Source organism: Sparassis crispa, assembly GCF_003851025.1.
Source record: "Sparassis crispa DNA, contig_000002F, whole genome shotgun sequence".
In the NCBI taxonomy this organism is placed as follows: Eukaryota; Fungi; Basidiomycota; class Agaricomycetes; order Polyporales; family Sparassidaceae; genus Sparassis; species Sparassis crispa.
The window spans coordinates 3,447,408-3,468,104 of NW_020939749.1; the positions used below are offsets into that span (position 1 = coordinate 3,447,408).

At 51.1% G+C, this 20,697-nt stretch overlaps 8 protein-coding genes across 8 annotated transcripts; 4 read left to right on the forward strand and 4 right to left on the reverse strand.

Annotated features, from left to right (window-relative positions):
* Window positions 1-18: 18 nt before the first annotated feature.
* Window positions 19-597, forward strand: SCP_0311640 (hypothetical protein; the record flags this gene model as incomplete). Its single annotated transcript, XM_027756547.1, has 1 exon — window positions 19-597. One exon carries the CDS (start codon window positions 19-21, stop codon window positions 595-597), a length of 579 nt encoding a protein of 192 aa, XP_027612348.1.
* Window positions 598-2,306: 1,709 nt separating this feature from the next.
* SCP_0311650 (reverse transcriptase-RNase H-integrase) lies at window positions 2,307-6,338 on the reverse strand (the record flags this gene model as incomplete). Its single annotated transcript, XM_027756548.1, has 4 exons — window positions 2,307-3,547; window positions 3,599-3,943; window positions 4,004-4,651; window positions 4,760-6,338. 4 exons carry the CDS (start codon window positions 6,336-6,338, stop codon window positions 2,307-2,309), a joined length of 3,813 nt encoding a protein of 1,270 aa, XP_027612349.1.
* Window positions 6,339-6,369: 31 nt separating this feature from the next.
* Window positions 6,370-6,537, reverse strand: SCP_0311660 (hypothetical protein; the record flags this gene model as incomplete). Its single annotated transcript, XM_027756549.1, has 1 exon — window positions 6,370-6,537. The coding sequence occupies one exon, from the start codon at window positions 6,535-6,537 to the stop codon at window positions 6,370-6,372; it is 168 nt and encodes a 55-aa protein (XP_027612350.1).
* A 621-nt stretch (window positions 6,538-7,158) lies between these two features.
* Window positions 7,159-7,870, forward strand: SCP_0311670 (hypothetical protein; the record flags this gene model as incomplete). The annotated part of the gene is made up of 3 exons (XM_027756550.1): window positions 7,159-7,284; window positions 7,341-7,605; window positions 7,668-7,870. 3 exons carry the CDS (start codon window positions 7,159-7,161, stop codon window positions 7,868-7,870), a joined length of 594 nt encoding a protein of 197 aa, XP_027612351.1.
* A 748-nt stretch (window positions 7,871-8,618) lies between these two features.
* SCP_0311680 (hypothetical protein) lies at window positions 8,619-9,122 on the forward strand (the record flags this gene model as incomplete). The annotated part of the gene is made up of 4 exons (XM_027756551.1): window positions 8,619-8,624; window positions 8,680-8,799; window positions 8,859-9,034; window positions 9,110-9,122. 4 exons carry the CDS (start codon window positions 8,619-8,621, stop codon window positions 9,120-9,122), a joined length of 315 nt encoding a protein of 104 aa, XP_027612352.1.
* An 816-nt stretch (window positions 9,123-9,938) lies between these two features.
* SCP_0311690 (hypothetical protein) lies at window positions 9,939-10,118 on the reverse strand (the record flags this gene model as incomplete). The annotated part of the gene is made up of 1 exon (XM_027756552.1): window positions 9,939-10,118. The coding sequence occupies one exon, from the start codon at window positions 10,116-10,118 to the stop codon at window positions 9,939-9,941; it is 180 nt and encodes a 59-aa protein (XP_027612353.1).
* A 5,449-nt stretch (window positions 10,119-15,567) lies between these two features.
* On the forward strand, window positions 15,568-16,740 carry SCP_0311700 (Acetolactate synthase small subunit, mitochondrial; the record flags this gene model as incomplete). The annotated part of the gene is made up of 4 exons (XM_027756553.1): window positions 15,568-15,860; window positions 15,923-16,118; window positions 16,172-16,580; window positions 16,640-16,740. The coding sequence occupies 4 exons, from the start codon at window positions 15,568-15,570 to the stop codon at window positions 16,738-16,740; spliced, it is 999 nt and encodes a 332-aa protein (XP_027612354.1).
* A 351-nt stretch (window positions 16,741-17,091) lies between these two features.
* On the reverse strand, window positions 17,092-19,861 carry SCP_0311710 (predicted protein; the record flags this gene model as incomplete). Its single annotated transcript, XM_027756554.1, has 9 exons — window positions 17,092-17,235; window positions 17,296-17,587; window positions 17,657-18,420; window positions 18,483-18,648; window positions 18,727-18,805; window positions 18,856-18,944; window positions 19,012-19,156; window positions 19,209-19,395; window positions 19,457-19,861. The coding sequence occupies 9 exons, from the start codon at window positions 19,859-19,861 to the stop codon at window positions 17,092-17,094; spliced, it is 2,271 nt and encodes a 756-aa protein (XP_027612355.1).
* Window positions 19,862-20,697: the final 836 nt, after the last annotated feature.

Consider the following 20,697-nt stretch of genomic DNA (forward strand, 5'->3'; position numbering starts at 1 on the left):
GAAGACGACATATCATCAATGCCCACTTCCGCTATAGACGACCTCGTTCACAATATACTCGCTGAAGTCGCCTCCACAATTATGAGCATACCCGCATCACCTACGCTTGTCAATGGAGTACCCTCTCGAGCACAGACACCCTTTATCCGCGCATCATCGCCCTCACCTTCCATCGAACTCAGTCACGCATCGGACGAACAAGAATTTGCCACACGTTTGATCTCGGCTATCCGTGTTCCTGTCGACTTCACAGATATCCTTGTCGCCTTACGAAATCGCCCGCAAGATCGACAAGCGGTGGTTTCCATGCAACGAGCATTAGAAATGGTCGAGTGGATGCAAATGACCAGACAAGAGCTCATCGCAGCAGAGGAAAGGACGAGTAGAGCCCGAACCAGAGTCGACCAAGTCTGGTCGTTGATGCGCAGTACGGTCACTCGTACAGCACAGGAGATCTGGAGGGAGCATGGGGACGAAGACATCGGACACATCCTCGGATACACCACTAATGGAATACCTGCATCCACTCCTCGCTCGTCGCCAGAACCAATTCCCATTCGACCTCGCCCTCCTCGTTCGCACGTACCCAGTGGATGATCTCCATTATCCCAACCATCTTTCTCGACCGCATCCACTTCTTCGCGTCGCAGTCATCCCTACAGGGGTGGACGTATCCCCGAACAAGGATCACGAACCAACCGGTGGACATGCTACAGATGTGGAGGAGATCATTATGTCCGCGACTGCCCCCGACGACGATGAAGATCACAATATTTCTTGTGGGACAAGAAACGTTAGACGGGAGCTGATGTTACAACGCTCCTCACTTGTGGCGCATCTTTTCCTTTTTCTTTTCTTTGTTCCATTTACGTTACCAGACCACGTGATCCAACACGTGACTCATCGGAGCGCAACCCCCGATTCTTTATCCAGATGTCCAGAACTCCTAGTCTAGGGTTACACCGGATCCAACTCCGGACCTTCTTCTTATCACACATGCAAGACGTGCATGTATGCCTCATCTTTACCCCGTTCTGATACACGACTCGTTATCCCCATTAGTACTGATTATCTCTCACAACCTTACTCAGCTTTCTCATACATATTACTTCCTCGCTGTTACCTTGCCCAGATATCGTTTCACCTTATCTAGCCAATGAACGATCTCGCATTACTGCGTAGTACTGCGGATACCTTTTGTATAAGTAGACAACCTTGTCGAGCTGGATCCCCATCTCGACCTGGTTACCATTAAACCAGCTTTTCACTTGCCTTTGACTGAGATCGACCGTCAGTAGCAGACAGCTACTACGAGTCATAAGAACGAACTCTGATCGACCTTCAGTGCGAGGACATCGCCAGAAGTGTCACTTGAACGGACTCGTGTCTTAGACTAAGACCTTGTCTCGTGACAACTCGACTAGACGCTCGTGTTTCGCTGCCGCGTAACACCATGAGTGGGTTTCCACAGCATACAAGTATGACCTGCAACCTCCAGTCCTGAACGTAGCTGATCCTTTTGATGGCAGGCAAATTCGTATTCGCTTTCTTGACTACGTATTCACCTCAGATCACCAATGTACGGAACTAAACTTTCCTCTCGATGGAGATGGGTTTCTGGACTATGAGGTTCTTGCCCAGACCTTGGGGGTCAAAGAAGTCATGGTATGCTACAAACCCTCTCATAATTGGGACACTGCGCTGAGTATGGCTTAGCGGCAGGAGCCACGTCTTAAGGAAGTTATTGCAAGCCCCCTTCAAGAAGCGGCAGCTGGCATCAGAATAGCAATCCAGGAATATGGTTACCTGCAAGTAGTAGGTATGTATCATCATCTTAAATCATACCAGAGAATTACTGAGCATGACTGGTGCGGGTGGAATTGAAAGCCTGTCTGGTATTGGCCAGACAGGAAACACTGTGACGGCGTGATCTCCCGCAGACCAGACTGTAGATGTGGGTGTATTGGACGAGAGCAGAGATATTGTCGGTACGAAATGTGTATGTGTGAGTATGTAAGGTTGCGGAGGTAATGTAGGTTCAGAAGCAAAGGATCGAGGCGACGCCGCGGGAGCAAAGTTGCCCACATGACAATATGTACAAATAGATGATATAAGCAGCATGCTTACACTCTTCTGGCCTGTAAAGCAGAGGTGGGGGACGGTGGTGAAATGCGTGAGTATTGTAATGGGCTGTTAGAGGATAAAGAAAAGAAATTCCAACACAACATCAATGGGCGCTGAACAATGGGTGCATTAAAAACCCAGTGGGAAAAGCTACCGAGCAGTTGGCCCACCCCCATCCGAGTCTAACCACTTGTCCAGTGCGGCGCAGTCTTCAAGGGCAGATCGCGCGAGCCAGCGATCATGTTCCGGTCCGTAACCTGTCCACCGAACGAGGTATTGCCCTTGCCACGGCAACGAGAATCGATGATAGAGTCGATGAAGTATTCCTCGAGGCCATCGGGGGTGACAATTGGACCAGGTTGGTCGAGTTCTTGTGAAGGAAAGAGGGTGGGATCATTCGGCACGTGTCGCTTTAGTTCGGAGGCGTGGAACATGGGGAAAACATTGGGAAGATTTGGAAGGTCCAAGGTATAGGTGGACATTTCTGGATGAGTATCAATCACATTGTAAGGACCATCCCAACGAGGGAAGAACTGAGTGGCACGTTTCTCTTCCTTCCTTTTGAATTCATTTCGTCGGTGCAAAGTTTGCATCATGACGTGATCACCGACGGTGAAAACATCGTCTTTGCCGCGTGAGTGATTCGCGTATTCAGCTTGCTGTACTTTAGCCTGAAACAGATTATCTTTAGCTTTGTTAATATCGAGAGTGATGCGGTCAATAAGGTTCTTAGCATCCAGCTCCGCGCCAGGCGATGAGCGGGATGAGTTAGGTACGATGGGTGGAATGAGACGCGGGGCACGACCGAAGCAGATTTGAAAGTTGGAGAAACTCGTGGAGGAATTGACAGAATTTATAATGTCAAAATGAATGCGGGGTAGCGCGCGGACCCAGCCTTTTTGATTACGACGGATGTGGTAGCGGATTGCTTGGTTGATGGTCTTGTTCGAGTGCTCACTAATGCCATCCGTCTCTGGGTGGTAGGCAGTTGACAGCTTGAGACAGACACCAGTGAGTGTGTGGAGTGCCTTCCAAAAGCACGAGATGAACAGCTTGTCTCTGTCAGAGACGATGTCACTGGGTAGTCCATTTTCGCAGAACCAGTGGTCGAAAAACAACACTGCAAGTTGTTCCGCAGTGATGTGCGTGGTGGTCGGTATGATTCGAACATCGGAATGTAAGCAGTCAGTGATGGACAAAATGCAATCGAAACCGTCATTTAGAGGTAAAGGTCCGATGGAATCGAGAGCGATACTATTGCCTTGAGTGTCAGGCACTGGTAAAGGGTGCAGCAGACCCGCGGGTTTTGTTGTGCGTGATTTGTTCCTCTGGCATTCAGCGCAGGAGGGTATATATGATTGCTCGAGATCTCTGCGCATGTTGGGCCAGTAATAGGCATCGCGGAGGGTGGTGTAGCATTTGTCTGCGCTGAAATGGCCTGCGCAGTCATGTGCAAGTCAAAACAGTTGCTCACGGAGGTCGTCAATGTGTGGAATGAGAAGACAATCGCCTATATACCAAAGGCCGTTGGCGTTCATCACGCCGAGAGTCGATGGTGCATTGGAAATGACCTTCTTGCAAAATTCATCTGTGAGGTATTCGCGGCGGATGAACTCTAGGACGGATGAGTCGGTCATGATGGACAGCACGGCATTCACTGCGGATGTCGTTGGTGTGTTCCACAGCATGTGCGGTGGTAGTGGCTCAACTGGCATTTCGTCGGGGAAGGTGCAAGGCGGGAGACATGATAGTGCATCGGCGACAGTGTTATCCTCACCTTTGATGTACACGATGGTCAAGTCGTATTGGGCCATGAATTCTTGCCATCAAAGTTGTCAATGCGAGAGATCATGTTGTGCATCAAAATTTTCGAGAGTACGATGGTCAGTATATACTTGCATGGGCATGCCGATAAGGTCAGCCCGCCACTTCTTTAAGGCGCAGATGACAGTGAGGAGTTCCTTCTCGTGGATGGGGTAGTTCTTCTTAGCGCTGTTAAGTTGCATAAAATCGAATGCGATGGGGCGCGCGGATTCCCATGTGGTTCCCCAACTGAGAGTAGCACCAGTTCTCCAATCAGACACGTCACAGGTGATGAAAATGCGATTGTTGCCAGGATTGTCGTGGTCTATCACTGTCAAACATTCCCGGCTGACAACAAGAGCTTTGATGGCGTCAAAGGCGGCCTGATGGTCACCGGTCCACTGTAGGAATGCTTGATTGGACTCCTTCATGGTCAATGGCGTGAGTACTGAGGTGTAGTCCGCGAGATGTGGCAGGAAGGCAGATATGTAGCGGACGATCCCCAAGAACGCGTGTACATCCATTGCGGATTTCGGAACTGGCCACTGCAGGATCTTGTCCACCTTAGATGATTGTGCCTCAATGCCATTGGCCGAAATATGATGGCCTAAGAAATCAATGTGCAGTACGAAGAATTCACATTTTTTTGGGTTACAGTAGAGGCTTGATGCGTGTAATGCGCCGAGGATGAGTCGGATGTGTTGTTCATGTTGTTGCACGGTATCTGACCAAATCACAATGTCATCTAGGTAAATATGACAAAACTTCCCGAGATACGGCCGCAGTGCCGATGTCATATGCCATTAGTGTATCGGCGGTGAGTTGCGTAGACCCATGGGCATTGCAAGCCACTCATACAGCCCAAGAGGCGTGGTCACGGCGGTGAGGTGCACGTCATCCGGATGCACACGGGTCTGAAAAAATGAGTTCATCATGTCCATTTTACTCCATATCTTTCCTTTAGCACAGTTGGCGAGGATATCTTCGACCCTAGGTAAAGGATGCGAGTCCAAAACGGTGTTTGCGTTAAGCGCACGATAATCGTTGACCCAATGCGGGAGTGCGATAGGGTCGGCTTTGGGTATGAGGAAGGTGGGGGAAGCGTGAGCAGAATTGGATGGACGGATGCGTCCCGCGTCCAAATGCTGTTGGATTAGAGTAGACCATGCCTCTTTATACTTGCGAGGCGTGCTGTAATAACGAGTCCGCAATTTTTGGTGTGCATCCTTGAGTACGATGGAGCAATACACATTGGTCGGCAGTGCATCAATATGAGGTATGGGTGCAAAAACATCCAAAAACTCATTAGTTATGTCCTTGGCCAAATCGCGCAGGCGTTGCGATGCGGCAAGAGTCTCCAAATGTTCTCGTACAGTGGCGATGATGCGATGCTCATCACTGGTCGATTCATGTTCAGCGGTGCATGTTGTGTGCTGCACACAGATGGCCTTGAGTTCGTTCAGAACCTGAGAACGGGCGGAGCAAACCTGCGTAAATGACTCATGCAGAGTCGTACGAGGAGGGGTGGGAAGTTCGGAGATGCGGGCAGGATTGCACAGGTCATATAGCGAGTCTTTATTAACAGCGGTACAGGACTCTACATCGACTACAATACGATTATGTGCTAGGAACGGTAATCCGAGAATGACAGGGCAACACAAACTGGGGACAATGATGGCACGGACAGACTTGGCAGACCAGAAGTTGGAGGGATCATATAAGGACAATTTGACCCATTCGAACAATTCGACAACAACGTGCTCGCCATTACTTTGCATGGCGAGTTTGACGCGTTCAGTGACAGGCAAACGATGACGATGGAGTGCAAGCTTGGAGGCATAGTCTTCACGGATCAGGACTGTGTGCGATCCGTGGTCAATCAAGGCATCAAACATTAAAGGGAATGAACCCTCAGGGCCACTGGCAGAACAGCGCCAAGTCATATGCACGATGCGTAGAGGGGCCAGGTCACCTGTGGTGTCAGGCAAAGGGGAAATCTGCACTGGTGATACAGCGACAGAGGAAGGGATCGGAGAGGTTGTACTCACCGAGTTCTCTGCGTCGGAGTCATTGTCATCATCGAGGACATTCGACACATTCAGGGGCATGTTCGTGATGGGGAAAGAGGACATGCCCATGACTGCCGTGACAGGGTGGACCGACGGTCCTGTGCTGTGGCCGTCAATCACGGTCACAGTGGCGACAGGCTTGGCTATGCATCTGCGAGCGGCATCGGCCATAGCTTGGGTGAGCGTATGGTAGGTCAACTTAATAGGGAATCCAATGGTGCATTCAGCGGCTTTGTGCCCGGCAAAGAAGTTACGACACTTGAGACATTCTTCGTTGTCGAAGAGAAGCTTACGTTCTCCCTCTGTCAAGCGTGGTGCACGATCTCCACCTACAGCCGCCATGGCCAAAGAGGCGTAGTTACCGCTGGTGGTATTACCATGACACGAGGGTTCGCTGAGCGGGATTGATGCGACAGTTGTTCTCGTGGTTACGATTCGCAATGCGTTCGAAGTCTTTCAAATTTTCGCGGATCTCCTCGTCAATGCTCTTAACTGCGGAGAGCCATTTCCTGAACTCCGGTATCTTGTTGGCCTTGTCCATAGTGCCAGAGGCACACAGAGTAAGATGGTCACTCATACGGTGATGAGATTGTAGTTCCATTGCAAGCTGGAAAGGAGGAGTACGAGCAGAATCAAGTCTGCGTGGGGTCTGAGATGCAATGAAGGAGAAGAGTCTATTTCAGAGGTATGAGGTGGGTGGCCCGAAAGCGTAGCTAGGAAAATCTCTGTAGTCGCAATAATCGCTGGAAACGCGTTGGGGTAAAATTGCACTGCTCTAAGAAGAACGCTGAAACACAGAAACACAAGACTGCCCAGAAAACGCACAAATGCAAGACTGCCCAAAGATGCACTAACTGGATGGTATGGGAATGTGAATGAGGCTTTTTGCAAGTGTACCTTCCGGGACGGTCAGTTCTACCCCGACCTCTTCCCCTGCCATCATACTTAACTGGTCCTGACCTTTCCTGCCATTCCGATACTGCCCGCATCTGCTTAACAATCGCTTCGCTGAATCACTGCCCATCACGCCATATCTTGCAATCCCGTCCCCTCATGCTCCTACTCATTCTGAGGGATCCTCCATCACCGAACCCACCCGAGCACCTAATAAGGACCCGCCCGTCTTGGAGGCATCTCCCATCCTAAACTCAATCTCCCATCCATGGACGCCAGCATCATCCTTCGCAAATACACCCTCGTGGAAGCTCTTCTTCGCATTAAGATCTTTACCGAGCCCTTCGATCCGATCCTGTGGAAAGCATGGGCAGTCTGGATGCATGTCCTGCTGGTGAGGCCCCCATGAGCATATGATCCTTCACTGTCTGACTCTCACATGTCCCTGAGGTCTTTATGGTCCAAGCCCAGTCTGAAGCGGCCAGCGTGGGGATCATCCTACCCCTTCCGCGCGATATCCCTGTCCTGGCCCAAGTGAAAATACACCTGGCAACAGCTCGCACTATAGAAGGTGGTCGTCGGATGATACCCCGAATTGCGGATCACCTTCCTGCGGTCATTCCTCGTGGTTTGACTGCCCACGTTCTGTATGACGACCTCGCTGTCCGTGAGGACTTTGGTTTAGGCCACCCACTGGATGGTCTCCCTGACATTGGTGCGCGGTCGTCCTGTCCCTATTTTCCTGAAATCGTGTTCCTCAGCTTTTAACGCCATCAGGAACCTTGCACCTTCAGGTTGAGACATTGCGCAACGCGGCCCACAAACTGTACGATGTCATGTGTGGAATCACTGGAAGATGCGAGCTGGCGGATGGTACTTTGAGACGGTTGCGGATCATAGTCGAGGAATTGGAAGTAGTGTTCAGGCTCATAGTGTGCCCTCCTCCAATAATCAGCCCCAGTGAAAAACGCATATTCTAAGAACGAACCAAGACGCACCAGATCGCGGCTTGACTTGGACTGTCGCAGGAGGTCGAACCAAATCCCACCTAGTCAAACACGTGCGAGAGATCCTGTGATTTGACGCGTCGATCCTGTACCATGTCCCGTGTGAATTGCGCTTTGCTCGACGTAAGGCCGCCGTCTGTCGAATTTTGCCTGCACACATGTCTCGATTATATACTATTCGTTGTACTTGTGCCCAGTGTACTTGCACTTATGTATATCATCACTTTGCACCCACGCCGAGCTCATCATGTGACGGAGACTGCGACATGGAGGCATCACCGTACGTCTGCGCTCTTGTCCTCCTGCATCCAGTCGCTCTGACCTCCAGAGCACGATGCTTATTATACCGGCCGATTACTCTCACTCAAGCTCATCCAACAGCTCCATGAGAGCACCCACCCCTCGCTTACTAAAGACACCGCCGCGGGCGAAGACGATGCAGCGGCAAGCTCGAGCTCCAAGAAGCCCATCGTCAAGGCACCGCTGAAAGCACGTACACTGCACGAGATCAAGCTCGAGACACCGATTTAATATGCGGCCGGGGACACCATCCAGAAGTGGCTCAACAGCCTTATCTGCCTCGATGCGATCGTTGTGCCGCGCTCGAGCGCGCACAGCTGCCCGCATCCTGCACAGTGTCTAATCTCGCAGCATTTCCAGGAGAACAAGTTCGTGCTGCTTTCTGGCGCACGCGTGGTGCACATTGTGACACATCCGGACTATGTGCGTTCGTCTTCCTGACGGTAATCCTCTGATGTGTCCGCTGACTGTGGAGGCGACAGATGGGGTATGGCACGCGTGCACTGCAGGCTTTGAATCCCTTCTACAGTGGAGAATACTTCAACTGGGACGAGGTGTCAAGTCTGGAGCACGCTTATCCTGATCCTGCCGCTATTGACGAGGTACGTGGCCGTGCGTCATATCAGCAAGGACACGTCATGACAGTCTCGTATCGCCGCAGTCGACATCGCTGCTGACAGATAAGCCGACAATCCGTGCAGCCACGGCGATGTCACCACTGCTGCAGGGGCCCACGGAGCGCAAGCCGGAGATGCTCAATCACCTCGGTGTTTTGTATGGACTGATGCCGCAGCTTCTGAGGTATGGCATCACCGGCGTGTTTGCAGCATGTCCTAGGTACCATTATCTCATTCTTTATCTATGCTATGACACATATTCACTAACTCTACTTATATTACAGGTGTTGGGCAGCATCCAGGTGTGAAAACGGGGACAACAGCGAATGCAAGGAGGCCTGCAGCTTTGTGTGGGAGTGTGGATGTGTGCGGTTGCGTGCCAGTGCGTGGGTGTGGGTATGTGCGCGGGCAGGGGGGTGGGCGCGCGTAGGCAGGAGCGGGAGCGAGGGCGGGGGCGGAAGCGGAAGCGGGGGCATGAGCAGAGCAGGTCGAAGTAGATCGCGCGATGTCGCAGGAGCTCGCACGACGGCGAGGGTGCTCACACGACGTCGAGCGTAGTCACACTGTATTAAATCACAACAATACAATTATTATACAGTGGCTTAAAATTCGACTAGATGCGAAATCCCTCGATTCTCCCGCTTGGCACCGTGCTAGCCTGCGACCACGTTTGATTGGGCTCGCTCAAGATCGCATATAGTCCAAATTTTCGCAGCTGGTCGCAGCTGGTCACAGCCACGACCTCGTGCGACTTGCTGCGATCTCACAAGACGCGTTTTCCACTGGGAATCAGCTTCCAACTGTTGTCGGACTAGGGTCGGTCGTGTAGCACCCTGTCGTATCTCCAAAATGTGAGACCGCTTCGCGGATGTGATTCCCACCTCAGCACACTCTGCATCCCTTCAACGGGCCTCGATCTGGTGGCGTAATTTCGACTCATCAAGGTGCGAGTCCGTGTTAACGAGCAAGGAATTCTTGGCTTGAACTGCAATGGCATAATCTCAGAAAGTGGATTCTCTCTGGGACATTCCGAGGAGTTCACGTTGCGTCTTCTCCTCCCAGTTCTCATCAAGGTAGTTTGTGCGGTGTTCAGTGAGGAATGCATCGAACGATAGCGCTTGGATTCACGCGCGGTTGCTTGCGATCCAATCGCATATTCTGGAGTCCTTGATACCAGCGAGGATCTTTCGGACATGTTTATCGTCGGAGATCTCCTTGTGCTCAAAGTAGTTCCTGCAAGCATGTTCGTACTCGCACATTACGGTGGGCGAGATATTGCCAGGATGCAGGATGGGGACCTTCATCGCGGACGAATGTTCGACGGAAGCAACAGTATTTAACAGCATGCTGTGCGATGAACAATGGGGATACTGTGCGAGTGGCGGTTCATCGTCGGAATCACTGGATGAGTCTATTGCGTGACTATATGCGGTGCTAAGTGCGACACCTTGGTTTAAAACCAGCGAGACGAGGAGGGAGTATGATTCCCGTGATGATGATGTATTGTCGTTGATCTTTGGGGACTCGGGAACTTCGGATAATGGTGAAAGGGACAGCTATCTTTGGCTACGAGTCCGAAGCAAAGTAGCAACAGATGGTTTACAATGTGACAGTTTGGGCAGTGCAGTGGAGACAGGGGTATGGTCGTTGGGTTGCTGGGAACGCTGACGTTGTTCGGTGTGTTGTGCAGATGCGCACGACTGTGGGGTCATTACAGTGTGTTAGATTCCCCGTGCGGGGTAATTGGTTGACTTGTGCGTACAGTCACGTTAAACAGTCAAAAAAAGTGAAAGCCTGTCTGGTATTGGCCAGACAGGAAACACTGTGACGGCGCAATCTCCCACAGACCAGACTGTAGATGTGGGTGTATTGGACGAGAGCAGAGATATTGTCGGTACGAAATGTGTATGTGTGAGTATGTAAGGTTGCGAAGGTAATGTAGGTTCAGAACCAAAGGATCGAGGCGACGCCGCGGGAGCAAAGTCGCCCACATAACAGTATGTACAAATAGATGATGTAAGCAGCATGCTTACAGGAATGTTCACAGACTTATATCTCAGAATATAGCCGTCAGAAGAGATATTGCTTCAAATACTGGTGCTCTATCTCACCATCAAATGTCCATGTGCGATGGTACCCTTCGCCGACCACCGACATGACATTGTTTGAAGAGACACTGGAGGAAATTGATACTCACGGTTATCTCTCCCTCGGAAGCATTGCTCGAAATCACAACATTTTGAATGTCCAAGTCTTTGACCCTTACAAGATGAAGCACGTTTGCACGAAATTCAGGCGTGTTCTCTATCCTCGGGAACAATCTCATGCCATGGGTCACAGAGGATTTATTGCAGTCACTGGTGTGGACACTGCAGATTCTCCATCTTCCATTGTTGCATCATCTGATAGAATTTTCACTATGCAGATGCAACTGTACCCCTCCCTGTGATAAGTGGTGCACAAGTTGATCGAGATGTACGAAGTGTAGTGCGTGACTCCACTGGTAACATTGTAGGTGGTATGATGATAACTTGCATTGTGCCTATTGATGATTGGTGGAGAGAACTGCACGATTAATATCAGATAGTGCTTATGCAATGATGATTTCTATTGATATATCAGATACCTAATTACATTGGTCAATACTCTTGATTGTCATTTGGGAAGAATTCTATTCATGCTCCTGGCCTGATTTGATGAACTTTGACTGTGTCTGATCTTATTTGATTTAGCACAATAGCATTATTTTCTGTAGTCATGTCATAGTAGCATATATAGTACTTCTATATATTTGAAAAAACATGAAAAATTGAGTGAGAAAAAGTGAAGCCTCTTAAGGAGAGATACTGTCTCAAGAAGTGGTATGGTGTATTGAATCCATAGTAAATTTCAGGCTATGACTAAATTGTCTGACCTCTTACATCAGAAAGCAGACTAGCTCAAGGTGCATCCGGGAATATTGCTCAAGAAACATTAAGTAGGCTATCATACCATTGCAATGCAAACCAGAAAACCTACAAGACTAGTAATTAGCAATATTGTATGCTACAAAATATTATTTTAATTATAAGATTATATCTTGATTTGCCTTTGCTATGAGCTGATTTTCATCAAGCCAGTTTTGAAGTTGCAACAACACAACTTCAGTGGTCACATATGTAGTAAATTAAATTTATCTGTTTGCTATATATCAATTCCCAGATGCTGCACACCTTGTAACTGTTTATTATGACAAGAACCACTTTTTAGTGACACAATAATAGAGCAGACTTATTTTGTTATGTACTGATCTGGTTGACCTGCACTGAACTGAAATGAATGAGATGGAATTTGTCTTAGCTAGTATTTTTCTGAAGTATAGCTTTGTATTGACTGAGCAGTAAGATCTTCTTTCTACACTCTTCTCCTGGTTTTAACTATCATACTTCATTATATATTAGCACTCCTGGCTATACCAAGAGGTATGCACCAGCTGTAAGCGGGTCCGGTCGAGGGCGTGCTTCACTCAGAATCAGCCAAAGACAGAACAGGCATGAACTATAATCTTCATTACCGTGGGGAGAGAGTCACTACTATGATACAGAGCAGATAGTGTACATGTACATATCTTCGTTGCCATGGGGAGAGAGTAAGGAACAGGCAATGAAGATGAACATAATATAAACAGTACATAAAAGGAAGGAGGGACAAACAAACTGTCATAAGCATGTGAGCGGGGTTACACCAGCAAAATATAAGACATAGTAGGGGAGAGGGGGCATCTGAGGCTCTTAATCAAAAATTGTTTTCACTTAAGAAACTAATAGTACTGTAGGTTTTTGACCAATCCGGACAGGTTTTGCCTTTTTGGATGGTCCAAAAAATCTCAAAAAATCACATAAATTGAGAAAGAATTATTGGCGGGGTCGTTGAAAATCTGTGTGACCTGTGACTGTCTGGATTGGTCGTAAACCTACAGTAGGAGATGAGTGAAGGCTCATTCTCATAAGTTCCATATCTCACAGTTGAAAACTAATGCTAAAGAGAGCTTATAACAGGTATGAGAGGTTGATGTTTACTGCCTGGTGATTGAAAGGGAGAAATGGGCACTTAGTAGGTGTGATCTTGGGTCACAAAGATAATAAGTACACTTTGTTTACATTAAACCCTCTTTTAGTTATTCTTGATCCTACATACACTAGTACCATATCTATCGTAGGGCTATGTCCTCATGGACAATAAACACATGAGGCCAAAAAAAAGATGATAAGTAAGTAACATACTTATAAAGTCTTTTTTGAGCTTTCCTTTATAGCAGTTACCTTCTATATATAGGGCATGAGAAATTTCCATGGGAAAGAAGGTTCCTTGGACATCCTTAGCTGGATTTTTTGCTCTTACATGCAGAATTTGATTTTTACATGCCTCTTATATAGTACTATGTAATTCAGTAGACATATAATTCTCTGACACCCTTATAGTATAAGTGAAGTATGTAGATATAATTATTTGTTACTTCATTGCATTTAATTGGGAACTCTTTGAATATTATTTGTTTTAGTAAGAAGAAGGTTTACATTTTAGAATGCTTTACACTCAAACATGACCTACATGGAATGACAGGAAAAATGGTGAGGAATGTGAATACATTGATCACTTCTAAGACCTATTAGCAAAGCTAGCAGAAACTATATAAATGAAGTTTATTTTAAATAGTAACAAGTAAAAAGGCCTTGCAGAAATATCTAGGCTGATTGTGAGAAGATTTGAAATATATATCAGAACTCATAGTACAAAGTCATCAGCCAACTGTATACTATTAGTTGCCCACTAATGCAACTCTTTCAGATTTCAGCCTTTCTTGCAACCTTCAAAAATCTTGTACATAGAAGATCTCTCATATAAGCTTAGTTCTGTATTTTTTTGAAGCACAACAGCAAAGGTTTAATGGTGGCAGGGTGATTGAGAGCAAACAAGTGTTCAAACAGTACAGTGTGTTGCATATGAAACTGGAATTGGCTGCGGCAAATTTTTGTTTGTTCTGGCCAAATAGATACCTTATCAAGTAGGAGTGTGACAATGTGATACTTTCTCTGCTACCTCCCGCAGTGCTAAGGGCTATCGCGCATTGCAGTAATGGGTCACCATACATCTCTAAAGCTGCGAAATCTCATTGCTAAATGGTACTGTGAACAAGAGATTCCTGTGACAGAGATTGTATCACTCTCTGAATGCTTTAAGTCAACTGTCTATGACATCCTCACACTTTACCGAGACTATGGTCAAGTTGTAAACCCTCTCGCTCAGCCAAGGGGATGTCCACGGGCTTTGGACACTGGTGATCTAGAATATATCCTTTCCATCCTCCAGGCTAATCCTGCAATCTACCTCGACGATATTCAGGAGAGGTTGTACCAAGCTCATGGGACTGATGTCTCTATTACAACAATTTGTCGGTCTCTCCATTGCCTCGCACAGATGCACAAATATATCTCGAAGGAGGTGAGCAAGCAGAATGAGCTCTTGCATGCTATATGGCAGGCAGAGTATGGACATATTTCCATGAAGTATTTTGTGTGGCTTGATGAGTCAAGTGTCGACAACAGGACAAATCAGCATGTAAAGGGTTGGGCAGGGTTGAGAATGGCCTGCATGCATCAGGACACCTTCATACGAGGACAGCGCTATTCTGTCCTACCTGCTCTCACCACTGAGGGCTTTATAGCTCTCGATATCTTTGAGGGCTCTGTCAACAAGGAATGCTTCATCTGATTTGTTGAGGAAGAACTGGTATGTTCCTGAGCATTTTGATAAAGTTATGAAAAACCAGCATTTCAGGCCCCAAAGCTCAATCCATATCCAGGCTGAAACAGCATGGTGGTTATGGACAATTGTGCTATCCATCATGATGAGGATATTAGGCACATTATTGTCAATGAGTGTGGTATGTTCATTGTCACCTCAATTCACCTTCTAACATTGTTGCAGGGGCAAAATTGATTTATCTCCCTCTCTATTCTCCTGATTTCAACCCTATTGAGCAGGCCTTTCACTCCATGAAGGCATGGCTGCATCGTCATGAAGCAGAGGCCATCAACCTGGAAATGCGACTGTGGTTGATTCACCAGGCTATCAAGTCTGTTACAGCAGATGATGTGACTGCATGGGTCTCAAACTGTGGTTACTCATAGCTCATTGTCCCCACTGGACTCACTACTGCACCGTAGCTGTACTCGTATGAGAATTGCCTAATAAGGGAATGTCACATCACACTCCGTGTGCAACTTGAGATTCCACGTTGATATGCAATGCACTGTAATGCAATTGCAACTGCAGTTTGATAGCTGACTTACCATTTTTAGTGTCTCTCAAGAATTTCTTGTCTCCCAAATTCCATCCTTGCAGAGTTTTGTACCAGAAATTTTTGTAAAGCATTTAGATACTACAGAAAGTGCCATTGAATTCAGAGTGGTTTGATGAAAGGGAAAGTCTGCCAAGACTGAAGCAGTGTTGCAACCTTCTCTAATGAGCTCTAATTCACCTATCATTTCATTCCCGCTGCCTGCAGTCACTATCAAAATTCACAGCCATGTTCAGCAAGTAAACAAGTATTGAAGGTGATTATTTGTGATTTTAAGGAGGGAGTTAATGCAAACTGTATCAATTGCATTATCCGAATGAATTGTTGGCACGTGACTTACGTAGTTTGACTCGATCATTAATTTCAAGGCAGGAAACACAGTTGCTCTCCGCTCCTCAGCTGCAGCTTTCTCCATGGCAAGTCTCTTCGCCAACGCTGCCCGACGGCGTGTGCTCGCTGCGAGAGTGTTCAAACCGCGTTACCTGTCCTCTTCGCCGTGCAGGAGGGCACCAGACTCGGTAGATGCCCCGCCCAAGCCTCCTCCCCCGATCGACGACTCGACGTCTGCGCTCGACTACAAGAGCTCGCTGAGGCACCGCCCACCGCCGCTGCCCGCCATGGACCTGCCGCGCTCGCGTACTGCCGAGGAGGCGGTCACGAACATCCTGTATAACACGCCGCCGCCGAGTCTGCAGCCGTTCAAAAAGTATGCAGGGCTGCAGACAACCAATTTGAGCGTGCACATTACTTAGCGTGGTCCCCCTCTAGGCACGTTTTGAACTGTCTCGTGCAGAACGAGCCGGGGGTGTTATCGCGCGTGTCGGGGATCCTGGCTGGGCGCGGGTTCAACATCGACTCCTTGGTCGTCTGCCGCACCGAGATCCGCGACCTCAGTCGGATGTGCATCGTCCTGCGCGGCCAAGACGGCGTCGTAGAGCAAGCGCGGAGACAGCTAGAAGACCTGGCGAGTCCTCCCCCCTTTCCTGGTTTTACCGTTTCTGACTTGTGAGTGCGCAGGTCCCCGTATGGGCCGTCCTCGACTACACAGACACCCACTGCATCGAGCGCGAGCTCGTCCTCGTAAAGGTGTCCATCCTCGGGCCAGAATACCTCGAAGACCAGCTGCGCGGCGGGCCGACGCACGAGCCGCAGCGCGGCGCGAAGCTCGAGCGCGAGCGCGCGCTCGCGCAGCACTTTGAGCACGCCGCGCAGCAGGCGAGCCCCGCGCCGCTCACGCCGACGCAGGCGCTGCGCCTCAAGAGCGACAACCTCCAGGCGGTCTCCGTGCTCTCCAGCCAGTTCGGCGGGCGCATCGTCGACGTGAGCGAGCACGCGGTCATCGTCGAGATGTGCGGCAAGACGAAGCGCGTGGAGGCGTTCCTCGGGCTCCTCAAGCCGTTTGGCATCATCGAGGCGGCGCGCACGGGTGCGTGCATCTATCCGATTTGTCCGTGGTTGGTTGACGTTCCTCATTTTCCTCCGCAGGTCTGATGGTCATGCCGCGGACGCCGATCGAGAGACCCGCGGAGGACGACGACGATGCGGAGGAAGGCGCCGTCGACGCCAGCCTTCTTCCCCCCGGCTGAGTTCTGGGCCTGTATAACGGCCAGAGCATTCCGACTCTGCAACGCGTCCAAAAGTATTTATCAAGCGATGTATATTCACTGTCACCAAGCCTCCTTACGAGCGCACACCGAGCGGAAGAACGGGGAAACAATTACTGCCACACGACAGCACAAAAAAGCGTGTTCGAGTTCGAAATCATGCGTGCGCGACTCCTACGCTAAAAAACTACGGGTACATGGGGATGGGTGCGGGTCCTGACGGCCATTAAATTAAATACAATGCGTGTGCCGCGTCCAAACAGCGTCCTAGCGGGCGAATAACGAATGAAGGGGACTTACAACATGATGTGCGAATAAATAGGCTACAGAGAGTCACGTCCGTGAGCACTGGTGCGAAGGCACAGGTTGGCGCGTACTCGGCGGTCCTTGCGACCTCTCGAGGGCAGCGCGGATCTCCCGCATCCAGCTGCTGGCTAGGGTGGCACTGCCAGCGATGAAACAATGCGACTTCGTTCCCTAAAAATAGAGGGTTGAGACCGCAGGGCGCGCGCACACCATTGCGCGATATACGCTTACCGTCATTACCACAAACTCGCGCTCGCCCTTGGCCTCCACGCCCGTGACGACGTGCCGCAGGTCCTTCTCCCTGTCGCATTGGCGTAAGAAGAGCTCAAGCCGCGTCTGCAGCGGCCGGCCCGGTTTCCGCTTCACGCAGAGCAGCCGGTGCGTCGTCAACACGAGCTCCCGTATCTTGAACCTCCGCGGCGTAACCGCCATCGCAAGCAACCGGCTCGCACGCCGCCTCGGGGCACTCGGCTCGATAACTGAGTTATAGACGAGGTTCTCCCCGGGAAGCAGCAGCGTCGTCCTAGATTTGAACGTGGGTCGGTCAGCTCCCGGAACCTAAATCGCGCAGCTCGAGCAGCAACGCACGCACCATTCCGAGTCCGCAATAACGCCGTTGCCCTGTATCGGTATCTGCGCGCGGTTTCGCCCGCGGTTGACAGCGAGCCCGTCCAATCTGTCCACCGGGCTGCCCTCCGAAGAGCTCGTCGCAGATCCGGTGGAGTACGATTCGACAAGGGGAACGCGCGGCACGTCGATCGGCTGCGCCTTCGCGGCCGCAGGAATCGCCTTGGCGGAGCTTCGCAGCTCGAACGAGTCCGCATCCACATCCGCCTCCGCAGATCCCTCCTCAGGGACCGCCGCGAAGCGCACTACAGACCCCGCGCTGGCCGAAGGCGGCGGCATCGTTTCTCGCACCCCGTCTTCGCGCTGGGGGACCGGCACGGGGACCGGTGCAAAGTACGGTCGGCGCTCTCCCATCGGCCCTACCTCTCCTCCCGGGAAATACCCGTTCCCATTCGTTTTCCCGTTCGTGTTCCCGTTCGGCGCCTTCGCGCCCGCGGCCTTGGAGAGCTCGTCGTACACGGCGCCCTCGCCGTCCGACGCCCAGCTGATCTCGTCGTCGGCGGGATCCTCGCCCTCCGCGACGAGCTCCGCCCACGACCGGTTGGCATCCTCTGAGCTGCCCCCGTTCGCGTGCGGCCTCTTGACAAGGCCAGGCTCGAGCGGCGGGACGGGGTCCGTCCAGAGGGTGCCCCAGCTGATCGACGCGAAGAACGGGTGCGCGCGCAGGGCCTTCATGTCGTACGGGCTCCCGGCGGGGCCGGCGCCCAGCCGCGCGGCCGGGTCGCGGACCTACATCCATGCAAGCGCGTTCAACAACGGTGCGCCCGGGACACTGGGGGAGAAAGACACACGAGAAGCTTTCGCACGAGGTCCCCGGCCTGCGCGTCGAACCCGTCCGGAAAGGCGTAGTCGAGCTGCTTGATCTTCTGGTACGTGAGGTAGTCCGAGAGCCCGCGGAACGCAAAGCGCCCTGATATCATCTGATAGAGGATGCAGCCCAGGGCCCAGAAGTCCGAACTGTGGTGGTAAGGAGTACATAAAGATAAGCTATCAGATGCACCGGCGAAGAGCGCGATTATAATTATGGGGACCCACCTTTCGCTTGTCTGACTGTCTTCGAGCAGCTCCGGAGCGACATACTGGGCCGTGCCGACGAAGGTCTTGGTTCGTTCACCTAGAAGCCTATCAGCCACGGCAGATACCGACAGAACGCGCATCGCTGACCTCCGGGGTCGAGAATTTTCCCAGTGCCGAAATCGGTGATCTTGATCCGGAGGTCGTCGTCCAATAGCAGGTTCTCTGGCTTAAGATCACTGCAGCCACCGTTGCCGCGAAAAAAAATAAGCATATGGGCAGGAACACTGGGAATTGAGTACTTGCCGGTGGATGACACCTCTGGAATGCATGTAGTCCAGGGCGTCGACAATCTGCGCCGCATACACGCGGGCGCAGGCAGTTGACAAAGAGCCCATGCAGGATATTCGATCCTTCAGTTCCCCATTCCGCGCGAGATCCAGAACAAAGTCTGCCCGACAATGAGCTTTTGCAGAGGACTGCACGGGTTGTTGCATGCTCACATAAACTCCACTCGTCCTGAAACGCCTGATGCAACCGCACGATTCCTGGATGACCTGCACCCAGCCGAACCAAGGTATTCTTCTCTGCGAGAGCGATGGGCATTTTGCCGTAGCGACGCAGATGACCCTTATCTAGTATCTTGATAGCATACTCCTGGTGGGTGACACGGTGTTTGGCGAGTCTCACCTGTTTACGTGATGATAGGATCAGACCGTCAGAGGACGGCTGGGGAGACGCGAGAGCTCACAGTGGAGTACGAGCCTTCGCCGAGCACACGCCCGAACTCGTAGTCGTCCGCAGCGTTGCGGCCATTGACCGAGCTGCTGCGGGACTTGGACGGCGCTCGCGAAGCGGGAGGGCGCAACTCTGCGGGCCTGTCATCGTTGTGCTCCGCGAGACCGAGCTCTCTAGCGAGGTATGCTGGCGGTCTGGAGCCGCGAGGGGTGGAGGGAGACTGGGGACTCCTAGAGCGTGGCGACGAAAAGGTTCGGAGAGGGCGGGGACGCTCCGGGGACTGGAGAGTGAGGTCTGAGGTGGAGCTGGAGCTGGAGGAGGAGGAGATCACAGAGGCATTTCTGCTGAGGTCCGCGAGACTGGGCGTCGTCTGCAGCGGACCGTCCGGGGACGGCGACGAGAGCTGCACCTTCAGCATCCGGGCTGAGCAAGGGAGCGGGAGACAAAGGACGGCGGAAGGAACACAGAAAGACACTCGAGAGAAAATAGTCGGCTGGCAAGAGTGAAGATGCATCCCCTTCGCTGGGCCGGAGCCAGCCCTTTCCTGGCGCCGATTCAATCACAACACGTCAAATGCCATATCGGGCAATTCACCCGGCCCAGACCGGTCCACCCTCCTCCCCGCCACTTTCCCCAATCTTTCGTGTTTACCCCACACCGCCCAGCAGGCCACGGACTCGAGCGCGTACAGGCATCTCCTCTCCAGCTTTCTCAGCCAGATAACATTGACGACGCGTCGAGGACGTCCATCGGATCAGGACACCGACAGTATTCGTCTCATACTCATGGGGCGCCGTTGGCTGCGCAGGTCTCAGGGTGAGAGATGACAGAGCATATACTCACACCGCCCACCCAATTTGCAACGCTGTCGGTGTTTTCCAACAGTACCGCATGTTCAGCCTGCGTAATTCCGTTTGGAGCGGGTGTAGATGCATGAAGAGGTGCGGTGCAAACGCTGCTGCATTAGGATTGAGCACAGAGCTCCCAAACGAGCTTCTGTGATGCTCAACATGACCCGTCATCATGGATAGCACTGAGGCTTGTTTCGGTGACGTCTGTGGCCACTCGGCTAACACACGTTACAAGCGCTGTTACGCAACAACGCTCCACCCATTCATTTCCCCACCCGTCCCAGTGCGGAGCCCCACACTGCGAAGCCAACTCGACACGGTGGCGATCTCGGCTCACTTTCCATTCCACGCTACCATGATCGGCGATTGCAGTCGTCGCGCGGTTCTCTGCGTTCGTACGCGT